This window comes from Microcebus murinus, chromosome 1 (genome assembly GCF_040939455.1).
Source record: "Microcebus murinus isolate Inina chromosome 1, M.murinus_Inina_mat1.0, whole genome shotgun sequence".
Lineage (NCBI taxonomy): Eukaryota > Metazoa > Chordata > Mammalia > Primates > Cheirogaleidae > Microcebus > Microcebus murinus.
Window position 1 is genome coordinate 153,366,846 of NC_134104.1, and position 12,928 is coordinate 153,379,773.

The window sequence follows — 12,928 nt, forward strand, 5'->3', positions numbered from 1 at the left end:
CTATTCTTAATCACATTTGGGGGATTACTCCACAGTAAGGACCTAAGAAACCTAAGGAAGACTGGTTGATTATATATGTTCTGTTATGCTCTAAAAATAATTTATACCCAAGTTTATAAACCAGTCTTCAGGTAGTTTAGATCAAGGATTAACCTCCGTAATCTCCCTTTGGTTAGAACAGGAATCCCGTGAGACCTAGCTGGCTTTAGCCTTCTTTTGTATAGGCACAATTTCACAAGAACCTGCATGTTCACGTCACGCCAGACACAGAATCCTTTTTTTGGTGGCTTCATCGGACTCATAAGCATCTTGAAAACAATGGCTTCTTTTTCTGCATAGGGTTTGGCCCTGTGGATCTTTAAAAGATGTCCCGGGAGTTTGTCAAGTTTCACAGAATCTTCTGCCCTCAAGGCCTACCTCCAGCCTGGGGCTGTCTAAACTGCATCCTGACAAACATGTTCCAGGTCACTAAGCAAAACTATTTCTCCCTTGGAGAAATAGTTCTCTCTGGAGAACTTCTACTCAATCTTTCTTCACTTTGACCATGGAAATACATGGTGAGGCACACTCAAATGTATCTTCCTTAAGTATCATGAAGATGGTCAGTCAGGAAGGAAGCCTTGAGCCATAGAATTTTAAGTGGTGACCAAGATCAGGTGGGGCTGAATTATTTAGGTTCTTTACCGGACACATGAAGAAACTAGTATATGAATGTAGAGAATGGTACTAGAATCCAGAAATGGTCTTTCATTTATTCACTGAAAAAGAGGGAGATCAGACTTCTTCATCCATTTCCACTAATCTCTCAAAGCTCCCTCCCCTAATTTTTCCAAAATAAGACACCAAGAAACAGGTTTGTACAAAAACCACATATTATTCCCCCCCCTCACAAAGTCGGGTGGCTGTATTATAGGAATAAAACCAGATCAAAGACATGAAAAGGAAAAGTCACCACTTATACTGAAACATAACAGCGTTAAGAACTCAGGTACTTTGTAGAATTATTACCACCATAGTAAAAATATGTCCACCTGGAATCTTTTAAATTTGAAAGTGATCACATTAAAGACCTGAGGTTACAAGGGACCACAGTATGAACCAGAATTCCATTTTACTTCTAGAACTCCAGGGGTAAAGGTAAGTATTTGGAATGAGTTTCCTTTGGGAAAGACTGGTGGGATATAGGGAAAACCCTGGCCATTATCAAAGGCACTGGGATCTTTCTGGAGGCAAATGCATTGGAAATAAACTTCAGTAGGAATAAGCTCATTCTCATTTCCACTCCAAGAGTCTAGAACAAACACATAAAAAGGAACAAAGTCTCCTCGCTTCCAGTATTCCAGTCCTCTGATGGTGACCAGGGCCACCTGGTTAGAGGCAAACCTGAGGGTTTGAAAGGCAAATCTGAATTGTGGTTTTATTTTTTTGCTTTCTGATATTAAGGAAAAAAGTTCTAAAGTGTTTTACAAACACCTCCCCCTACACCATCTCATATGCAAAGCATTAGGAAATATATAGAAAAAGATATCCAAAAGATGTTCCACCTTGCATTCTAAATAATGAAACTGCCACTTGAGAATGTAAAGTGAAGAAGCCAGGTGCTTTGGAAACCAAACTCAACCAAAAACACCCTTTCCCTACTCAGGGAAGAATAGAAGGGAAGGAAGGACAGGAAGAGAAAACTAAGACTCTCAAGTCACTCATCAGCAGGGGTAGATACGGGCTCAAATTAAGGCATTTTGTGGCTCTTCCTCTGGAATGGCATTCCACCCTCCCAGCCTGAGCACCTTAAACCTAAAAGCATGATGCTCTGACTGCCAAGTGAGTCCCTTGGTACCCTCATCATCTCCTTGACAACCCTGTGATAGATGGAATGTGAGATCTCAAAAAGGGAAGGAAAAAGTATGTACAAGAGGCTGATGATCTTGCCTCACTTGTCCAATCCCATCCCAAACCTAAAGTACCGCTTCATGAAATTCCACTCACCCTGGCTACTGCAAGAGGTAGTTTGGGGACTTACTTGTACCCCTAGCCATCCTAACCAAGTTCCATGAGCTAAAAGTGTTTAGCACTATCTATGTTTTCCCCCCCTTTAAAGGGTTTTGTTTTGTTTTTTAAGAGGGAGAAAAAAAATGCACACAAAGCAGTGAATAGTAGGCTAGATTCAGTGTGTGTGTGTGGGGGGCACTGCCCTAGACTCCTAAAACTTTCCTAGGTAGTCTAGGAAACTAAGGAATGCCCCCCCCCCCCATATTCCAACCCTCAAAGCTCATACTGGCCCCAGAAAAACAAAACACCCACCCCTATCCAACAAATCATCTGCATAGAAAATCAGAACACCCATGGGCCTGGAGAAGGAGTGGATTTGTTCTAATGTTGTGCTCTCCTCTACCACGTACTAGTTAAAGTGGTATGTTCTGCCAGGTAGGGTGGAGGCCCTCAAAGTCCTCATGAGGGTATAAAATCAGTGAGGTCTTCCTTCCCTATCTCTTTTACTTTTGGTGCAATTATGTGTCACAAAAGTGTCATGAAACTTCACCACCAGCACCATTCTTAGCTCAGATAAGCAGAAATAAGGTCACTTATAATGCCTTAAGGTTTGTACCCTGTGGCTATCCCCTTCTGCCCATTACCATTTTTTGGTTCCTATTAACTTAGGATGCTCTCCTTTAAAACAATAATAACAGAAAGAAAAAAAGATAATGATTACAAAGCATTATCCATAGAAGCATAAGACAAAGCAAAAAACTACAGGAGAGCAAAAGTGATAAAGACACAGAATACTAACGTTGACAGGACCTGCAGAGAAACTGTCAGCATACCCCTACCCCAAGACAGGGGAGATGCAGGTTATTTTTAGGATGACCAGGACACACTGTCACCACAGGTTTCCCCTTGAGTGTTGGCTGAGGACCTGACAGAAAAAGTGTCACAGCATGGAGAGGAGTGGCAAGAGGAGTTGGAGAGGGACGTGTGCTTGGGGCTATAAGAAGAAAAATCCTGAAAAAAACCCAAGAAAGCTGAGGAACACAAGTCTTGTCATCCCCACTCCAGCTCATGGCAGTGGGCACGGATGTTCCCTGCATCTTCCAGGCTAAGGAGCGGCTGAGGCTGGTGGGCCTGGAGCAGGAGGTGGAGGGACCCCATCTGCAGATGGCGGTGGTGGTGGTGGCGGCTGCTGCGACGGAGGGGGATCTGCAAACACATCCAAGAATAACTCGTCATTGCTGGAAACACAAGGGACTTGGACTTGGGAAAGGGACCATTCAGTAAAAAATGACACAGGAAGTAATTTTCTTTGTGGCAGGCAACCAATGCAGCCTTGTGAGGCACTGCTGTCTGTCATTGTGGTCTATGTGGGTCAGCAGTTCCTTCTTAACCTCCAGGCCACTGCTCATGTTACCTACCCTAACCCAAATGGTTGGGGCAGTGGGAAATATCTGAATTTGTCCCACCCTCCTTAAAAGCCCACCCCTTCCGAGTATCAATCCAGACCCTTTGAGAACTTACTTCTATTTTGATTTTATTGTATTTTAATGGTTTTCTCTACCAATTTTATATCTCTAATTAAAATAATAAGCTCCTTCCTCAGCAAGTTCTATCTTCTTTATTTTTCTTTTTCCCATAATGCCTTGCCTAGCTGGGCACAAAACAGATGGTCAATAACTTCTTGCTGATTTACTGTTTCCATTAGCACCAGAGAGCTTCACTTGAGGCAGCTGCTGACAAACTGGATAGTCCAGGGAGGCCTCCAGACCTCCTAAACTGCAGTTCTTGGATTTCTGGCCCAAACTAGGTTAGGTCCTGAAGGAAACAATCAGTATGAGTGTCTGGGGGTCTTTCCTATTTCAACTTTAGCTGCTTTGGTATACAAAGGAACCCCAAATCATTTAAGCCAGGGTTTTAAAAACTCCTAGATCTTGCCAGGAATGAAAACATAGGAAACAAAGTACAACCTTTGTCACCAGTCAATTCACCCAACCCTATACCCAAGAAGTTTCTACCAAACCCATAAGACTCTTCAAAGCATTTTGAAGCCACTAATCTAATCTCTCATATCATCTTTCAGTGGAGGAAACTAGGGCCTAAAGTAGGGAAGCAACTCATCAATGTGGCTAGTACTGTAGAGGCAAGTTAGCAGCTCAGAATTTCTGGAGCTCTCATTTATGGCAGTAAGTGGGTAGGGGTGGGGAGAGTGTCAACTGAAACCCTCCACATTCTGAAGGTGCTCCACCGAAGGCCCTATGGGATGGAATCCTGAAGTGACAAACCATGGGTTATTAGCAGGATATGACAGTGATAAAGACTAATGATATTACATCTGCAACGGGATGGCGAACTGCCAACTCTCTCGATAGGCCACTGCATTTGTGTATTGCCTGTAAGGGGGCTTGGCAAACATTTTCTTGCCAAAAAAAGAGGTACCCATTATATCATACTGCAATCTCTCACCACTAGCTTAAGGGAGATCATTTTATTCCGACTGCCGTGATCCTATACACCCAGCTAAAATCACTGTCTTTCCTCTGTGCACCTACTTTGTTCCAGCCCCTGGGAGTCAAGAGAGGAATGAGACATGTTTCTGTCCCTGAAACCTACCTCGCTGCCCTGGGAAGCCTCCCAGAGTACTAGTGTACTCAAGGCACACCATAGTCTCATGTAACTTTTGGTAAATCCTGTATCACTATCCAACTTTTCATTTCTTGTTTTCCCAACAAAAGCTCCTGCAGGCCAGGAATTCTTATGCTTCCTATCTCTCTATATTGTGAATAGGAGCTAACTTCTGGCCACATGTGTGGACTTCTGCCTACAGGAGTAAAAGGCAGGCCAGAGCTCCAGAAACAACCCTCTGAAGGCCAAGGTTGGAGCAGAGCAAGGGCCTATAGCAGAAATGACCTGGCCTCTGCATGCAGCCTCAGACAGACATCATTCAGCAGCACCAGGGTTTTCTCCACTAGTCTGCTGGGACCTCGTATTCCTTCTCAACATAGCCCCTACACAGCCACTACCAACATAATCAAGAATGGCTACAAGAAACTTATTTTTTTTTTTTTTTTTTTTTTTTTGAGACAGAGTCTCGCTTTGTTGCCCAGGCTAGAGTGAGTGCCGTGGCGTCAGCCTAGCTCACAGCAACCTCAAACTCCTGGGCTCCAGTGATCCTTCTGCCTCAGCCTCCCGGGTAGCTGGGACTACAGGCATGCGCCACCATGCCCGGCTAATTTTTTATATATATATCAGTTGGCCAATTAATTTCTTTCTATTTATAGTAGAGACGGGGTCTCGCTCTTGCTCAGGCTGGTTTTGAACTCCTGACCTTGAGCAATCCGCCCGCCTCGGCCTCCCAAGAGCTAGGATTACAGGCGTGAGCCACAGCGCCCGGCCAAGAAACTTATTTTTTACTCCAGTTCTAAATTAGTCTCTATTTTTTTCTTTACACTTACCACTTTTGAACCCGGTATTCATAAAAGTCTCCTGTAGGGAAAATAACGAGTAGCTCTATATGTCTGCTGAGATTCAAACTAGACAGGCTTAAACAAGAGTGAGAGAGGAATGTCTTTTTGGCTTCCCCACAGACATTGGTGCTGGGGTGCATGCCACAAAGGCTACAGCACACCAGCTTGACTGAATGAAAGCATTTTGCACTTGTCACCTGTACACCTGCCCATCAGGGGCGCTAAAGAGCACGGACTGAAAATTGATCTTCTGGAACCTACTCTCACAGTCTGCATTGTCCACGGACCTGCCAAACCTAAGGGAGAGAACAAAGTCCTCCTCCTTTATCTACAGTCCTCCAAGACAGACCCTGGGGTAACACATCCTCCCCTTGTGCTACTTACACATGCCATTAGGTGCTGTGAGGGGTACCCGGGGTCCTAAGATGTTTCCGGGCATTGGAGGCATACCAGGAGGGGTAGGGCCACTCCCAGAGGGGTGGATGTTGGCTGCAACAGTGGAAATCATACGGCCTGGCAAGGGTTGCCCAGGCATCATGGAACCTGGGCCTGGTATCTGACCTGTGGAGGGAGATTTAAAAGTACCATAAGTATACGAGGAAGGGGTATAGGAAGGAGATCAACTTTAATGTCAAAGACCACCAAATACAGACAAATGCCCAACCCTCCAAAGATATGAAATACCAATAGAACAATAATCTAATAATTCCTATGTCTAGGTTTTTATCTTTTATTTATTTGAAGGGGGCAGGTAATGGAAGCAGGTCGGTGGAGTGACTATTCTCAACTTGGCACAGGCAGGTAGCACTAAGAAGAAATTACAAAGCAAGCATCCCTAAATGAAAGCAGTCATTCCAGATAGTTTGGGAGAGCTGTGTATTGTCAAATGTCTTCCTAAGGATACACAATGCCAAGCGCAGTCCACAGGGAATGGACAGAAGGACTTTAACAGGAAGTCAGTGCACAGTCCAATGGTCACAGCTCAATCCAGATTGTGCTTCACGCACAAGTGTTGAGGGAAGGTCTGTCTGAAAGGGTACTGGCATTTGTATTGTAAAATTATCACTAAAAAGAGATTCTGATTTGAATGCCCAAGACTTGCCCACACAAAATCTCTCCCTACAGAGCCTGCAATGAAGCACTGGCCTAGGAGAATTGCAAGGGGAAACACAGACAACTCCATCTCTTCCTATTGTTTTCCAATTAATAACACTAAAATACCTCCTGTGTTCAGTTTCATACTGAGCCTTTAGAACTTTCTAATAAACTTTTTCTGTATAGAGCCAGGCAATAAATATTTTAGATTTTGCCAGCTATATGGTCTCTGTCTCAACTCCAACAAAATAGTACCAAGGCAGTCACAGATAATACACAAATGGGTGTGTCTGTGCTTTTATTTATGAACTCTGAAAGTTTAACACACTGACTGCCAAACTAGAAAAAAAATTTTTTACCTTGGTGCCATTAATGTTTTATTACAAAAATAGAAAAACTTTGAAAACAAAACGATCTTTTCTAATTTAATGAAAAATCTGTTTTTATTGTTCTCTGTGCATGAGTTACATGCAACTTAAAAAATAGTTCTCTCAGCTTCCAACATGATTTACATGTATTTCATGAGGCCCCGGGCTCAAAACTAGTATTAGTTAAATACAACTCACATGGCAGTTAATGTGTTAATTTCACAATTTTTTCATGTGACATGAAACATTATTCTTCTTTTGATTTCCCTCCAACAATTTAAACTATCAAAACTATTCTTAGCTTGTTAACCTGTACAGAAAGATAGGCGATGGGTCAGATTTAGCCCTGGGGCTATATTAAGTCTGGCGATCCTGCTCCAGATTTGATGATGGATATTTATTAGTTCTTAAACCCAGTGTTCAACTAATTGATCACAACCAGTTACTGATTCCTTGGTTCCTTCTCCACTCCCACTGCTCCACTTGACCAGCCTTTAAAAAAAAATTAAAATTAAAAAAATTAAAAATAAAAATAAAAAATAAACCCAGTGTTTTGGCTGGTGGTCTTGGTTTTAAAGAGCACCAAACTAAGAAAAATAGTTTAATGGGCACAAATCAAGGTTGAAGCTCTTTTATAAAAAACAAATTATACTCTCTACAGAATAAAAAAAGAGAGTCTATTTCCTCTACAATACTTTCTTTAAAAACAAAAAAGAGTCTATGTAGTTTTTTCTTGATTTAAATATAAGAGATTTAGTATCTATTAAGGCTACTGTATAAAACTGAATATAGGTTTGTAGATAGTACAGGTGTAAATAACAGGTGTAAATAAAAATGCTTGAGGTCGAATCTTGGAAAATTTGGGAGATGGGACCACCTGATAGCTAACTGGCAGTTAAAATACATACAGCAGTACTGAACATAACTCAAGTGGAGACTTCTACTGTTGTTTAGAAAAAGGTCTGTCTTAAGACAGAGCGACAAAGCTTCAAACAATAATCCATCTATCTCTAGTTTCTATTCCCTGACCAAGGACCCTGAATGAGGAACCTTTCACTACAGGGATGTTAATGAAGAGAACACCAATGAGGTATGAGAATTTAGGTGTTAGGGCATATAGTGGTCTTCTGGGGGCTATTTTTTTAAAGCAAAATACATAAACACTATGCCCCAGAATAAACAGTGTTAGGCCTTCTGGCCCACTTTGCTGTGTAACATAAAGCAAGAACACAGCAGAGTAGACTCAGAGGCCCACCTGCTAGAGGACAACTTGGTCAAATCATCTCAGAGAAAGCACAAGCAGGTGTTGGATCCACTCCCAGGTAGACACTATCACTTTTAGACCACTGACGACCATAAATAAAAACCTTTTTGTGCCTCTATCACCGTGCTAAGACAGAAACAGGAAGTGTTAAAGGGCTGGTAGGCAAATCAAAGAAAAATCATAGAAGGAGCAAACCAGAAAAGTCTGATCACTTTCCAGTTAATTGTGAATAACTTTGGATTTTGGATAAGATGTAAATAAAGTGAAAGAAAGGGATTAGGGATAGGACTAATCCTAAACACATGGCCTAGCCTGAGTTTAACAATCAGTTAATAATGTGAATGTCACCCCTGTTATTCCTGACAGATACCACTTATATGTAGCATCTTCAAAACAGCACACCCTCTGTGGTACCTTATTTTATTATGTATTCTCTATCATCCACATTTCACTGAGGCTTACAAAGATTTAAAAAAATTGGCCAAATTACAGAGCCAGTAAGTCCATGTTGGGTTTGTCTAACACGATTCAAGGCAAAAAGGACTGGATTAGTTCAAAAGGAGTCACGTATGCAGAACATGTGGTGGGGACTGGAATGGTAAGAGGACTTGGTGAAAGGTTCTGGAGCAAGATAGACTAAACTTGGACCTAATTGAAGATGCAAAGCTTTTTTTTTTTTTTTTTTTTATAAAGAGATGAAGTCTTACTAGTTACCCGGGCTGGCCTTGAATTCCTGGGCTCAAAGAATCTTCCTGCCTCAGTCTCCCAAGTAGCTGGGATTACAGATGTGCATCACAATGCCTGGCTAGGATGGAAAGCTTTAAGAAGGGATGTGGAAGACTCAGAGCCTAGAGCACAGAAAAAGAGCTTCTGCAGAGAAGCACGAGCTGTATGAGGTCAGGGTGAGGAGACAGAACAGGAGATGGGGATGGCAGCCTGCAGGTTGCTTAAGCAGCAACAACATGGGTGACAGAGCAAGGAGGAATAGCGAGGATGGAAATGAGAAGCCGCAAGAATTTGGGTTTGGTATCTGGCTGGGAGTGTGAGGTGAAGATAGGATGAAGTGAAGAGGACACAGGAGGACTTTTCTTTGGGAAGAGGAGATGCAGGCTTGGCTGTCACATAATGGGACACGGAGAGATGGGGTGAAGGGAAGGTACAGAACTCTCAGTTTTAAATAGAGCAGTGGCAAACATAGGAACTTACTATTCTAAGAATCTCCACAAAGCTGTAAAAGAGGCATACCTTTGTTTTGTAGAAGGTACTGTCCCAGCTCCCTTTGGAGGTCCCTTTGTTGCTCCCTTTCTACTCATATCACCTGCTAGACCATGACTAAAAACAATGCTTTGTGTCCTACTCTCTAAATCTCTACTAATGATTCTCTAATGGTATTTCAGGTGGTGTCAAGGGTAATAGATAATTTTGTTGTTTGGAAGCAGGGGGCCTACTTTTAAGCTCAGAAGTACAAAATTCTAGACAAAAGAACACTTCTAATGGACTCGTGGTATAGGAAAGCCACATACTAAACAAGTAATGCAGCCCATGTTTATCCATGGGTACAGGCTGCCTCCTGCCAACAAGTTCCAACTGGACAGAGGCCTGAAGCAGGTTAGGAAGAATATTTTGCCAACCCTTCACAGGCCCCTCTTCTCTTCAGAAAATTGACAGCAGAGCTCTGAAGCATGCTTTACAAAGAGGCCAGAACCAGTATCAGATAAGGGAGAAAGAAAACGGGAAGAACACACTAGGTGTGTGTTCACACAAGTGATATGAGACGACACTGTTCAGTCCCAATCACTTCTTGTCTTCACCAATAAGACGGAGTTTTATACTCTGATGTTTTGAGCAAGGTGTGGATTGTACAAACACCCGAATGACCAGTGGGCCCAGTAAACATCCCATGCCAGTCAGCAGCCACCCAATACTACCTTCAACAGGGAAGGGACAGATGAACTAGCTCGGATATTAATCTCACTTCCACTTTACCCGACCCTAGATGAATGAATACTCCTCGGCAAGTCATTTAGGACACCCTGAGCTTTATTTTCCTGAGATTATATTGAGTAAAACTAAATACCTGCCCACCTTCAGAACAAGGCCTTCTTGTGTGATCAAGAGAACTGTTTCTTATAGTCCTTTATTATGTCACTAGCTCTGCCAACATGGTTGTACGAGGCAGAGCAAATATTCTAATTTTATAGAGTGTAAACAGAAGTTCAGAAAAGACAAATGAGTTCTTTATGGTCATAGAACTAGTGAAGGGAATCAGAAATCAGATCCAAGTCTTCTAAACTCGAAATTCAATTCCTTTTCCACCACACTACTTTGTGCTCAAATGAAACAATTTACATGAAAGAATGTAATGTAACAGGTAACATTTAAAAGATTAAAAGCGTATGCTTTCAGAATCTTGTGGATTTAAAAAAAAAAAAAAAAAAGCGTATGCTTCTATTCTGGGTACTGTTTTCTCCTTTACTACATCACAGTTTTGAGATTGTTCTGCTTCCTGTAATACTTAATTAATATATATTTTAGCACCTTTGAATGGTGGCCCAAACAGATATACACGTCTTAAACACTGGAACCTGTGAACATAACCATATTTGGAAAAAGGGTCTTTGCAGCTGCAATTAAGGACCTTGTGATAAGATCATCCTAAATTATTGGGGTGGGCCCTAAATCTAATAACAAGTGTCCTTATAAAAGGCACATGGAGGGAAAAACAGAATGGAGGTGATGTGAAGATGGAGCAAAGAGAGATGTGGCCACAAGTTAAGGAATGCTGCATGCCACCAGAAGCTGTAAGGGGCAAGGAACAGATCTTCCCCTAGAGCCCCAGGAAGGAACATGAACTTGCTGGATGTTCAACTTCTAGTCCTCAGACTGTGAGAATAAATTTTCATTATTTTAAGTCACCAAGTTTGTGGTAATTTATTACAACACCCTCAGGAAACTATGTAGGAAACATCTATTATATCCTAGGCATTTTATGTAAGAGCTTCATAAACGTTAACTCATTCAATCCCCATAACACTACAGCCCAGGCACTATCATGTGGAGGAAAGGGAAAAACATAATGACTGAGTAACTTGTCCAACGTCATAGAGCATGTAAATGGGGGAGCTCAGATCTGACCTAGGTACTCTGATTCCAGAGACTGTGCTTGCAACCTTAGTATACACTTGCCAATCAAGGTCTGCAGGAGAGGGGTCCAACCCTCTGCCAGCAGGTGCTCAGAGACTATGTGATGCAAACCCTGCTGCCATTGAACTGATGGATCAGTTATGTGCCCCAGGCTCACTCAGCTCCACAAAGAAATGATTTTCTGAACTAGCAATTCAGAGTCTTGTGTTCCAGCAGAGAAATGAACTAGTCAAGAAACAATCTAGCAAAGAGAAACATCACTGGCTGACTGACACAGATCTACGAGGTAACACCTACCCATTATGTATTGGGATAAACCTTCTGGCTTGCTCTCAGGCCCAGCACTACTGTTTCCAAAGCTATCTGCTCAGTGGCAGTGGCCCATTTACCTATTTCCCTACATCTTTATGACAGCAAGCTGGGATAGGACAGCTTTAGAGTTTTACAAGGCTGTAAACTCAATTAAAAAAACAAACAAAAAAATTGTTCCTTTTGTGTACTATAAATTCTGAAGCATTCTGAAAAACAAAATTTTTCCATCTTACTCACATACAGGGTCATAAAGCCACTAGGGTATGGGTGTTAGGGTAAAAGAGGACAAATGGCTCCTCGGGAGAGGTGGCAGCCAAAAGGAAGGCTAGAGGAAAAATAATTTACTTTTGCTTATTGGACCTTGCAAAGACAAACATTTCTCAGGAAAGCAAGGAGTTCACTAAGAGTGAATGACGTCCCTGTGCTGTCCAGAGGTTACTGCTGTCACATGCTATACAACCTACAGCGCTGGTGTACCTAGGGCAGTAGATTTAGAGAACAGACCAGGGAGGAGATGAGAATACTGGTGAGTAAAGGTCTACCATTTGCCAGGCAATAGGACAGTTATCTCTTGGAATCTTCCATGTTAGAGAGATGAGGCCTAGTTTTGAAATAAGAAAACAAAGCCTCAGAGAGGCTATGTAATTTGGCACAAAATCACAACGAAGAAGAAACTGAGTTGAGATTTAAACTCAGGTTTGTCTGATCCTGAGGCCCATTCTCTTTTTCTTTAACCCTCCCTATCATAAGGAGTACCCTTCCCCTGGGAAAAGGGTTTCTAAGGATCAAATTTGAAATAGGGTAGAATTTAACAGGACTAGGAAGAAAAAATCAATTTCTTTTTTTTTTTTTTTTGAGACAGAGTCTCACTTTGTTGTCCAGGCTAGAGTGAGTGCCATGGCGTCAGCCTAGCTCACAGCAACCTCAAACTCCTGGGCTCAAGCGATCCTCCTGCCTCAGCCTCCCAAATAGCTGGGACTACAGGCATGCGCCACCATGCCCGGCTAATTTTTTATATACATCAGTTGGCCAATTAATTTCTTTCTATTTTATAGTAGAGACGGGGTCTCGCTCTTGCTCAGGCTGGTTTTGAACTCCTGACCTTGAGCAATCCGCCCGCCTCGGCCTCCCAAGAGCTAGGATTACAGGCGTGAGCCACAGCGCCCGGCCTGAAAAAATCAATTTCTTATAAAGCAAGATATCAAAACAACCTTGTGGCTTTTGTGATGTAATATACATGTCTCACCACTTTTAAATGAATGACAACGTCTAAAAGCATTCCATTAATTCTT

The 12,928-nt window shown here is 42.2% G+C and overlaps 1 protein-coding gene across 2 annotated transcripts in view; it reads right to left on the reverse strand.

Annotated features, from left to right (window-relative positions):
* Nucleotides 1-732: 732 nt before the first annotated feature.
* SMARCC1 (SWI/SNF related BAF chromatin remodeling complex subunit C1) overlaps nucleotides 733-12,928 on the reverse strand; it is a 156,052-nt gene continuing 143,856 nt past the window's right edge. For both annotated transcript variants that reach the window (XM_076007163.1, XM_076007160.1), the window contains exons 27-28: nucleotides 5,838-6,014; nucleotides 733-3,195 (exon numbers count right to left, since the gene is read on the reverse strand). In XM_076007163.1, coding sequence (XP_075863278.1) covers nucleotides 3,095-3,195; nucleotides 5,838-6,014 — 278 coding nt within the window. In that variant the 3' untranslated portion in view covers nucleotides 733-3,094. The remainder of the gene's footprint in view (nucleotides 3,196-5,837; nucleotides 6,015-12,928) is intronic.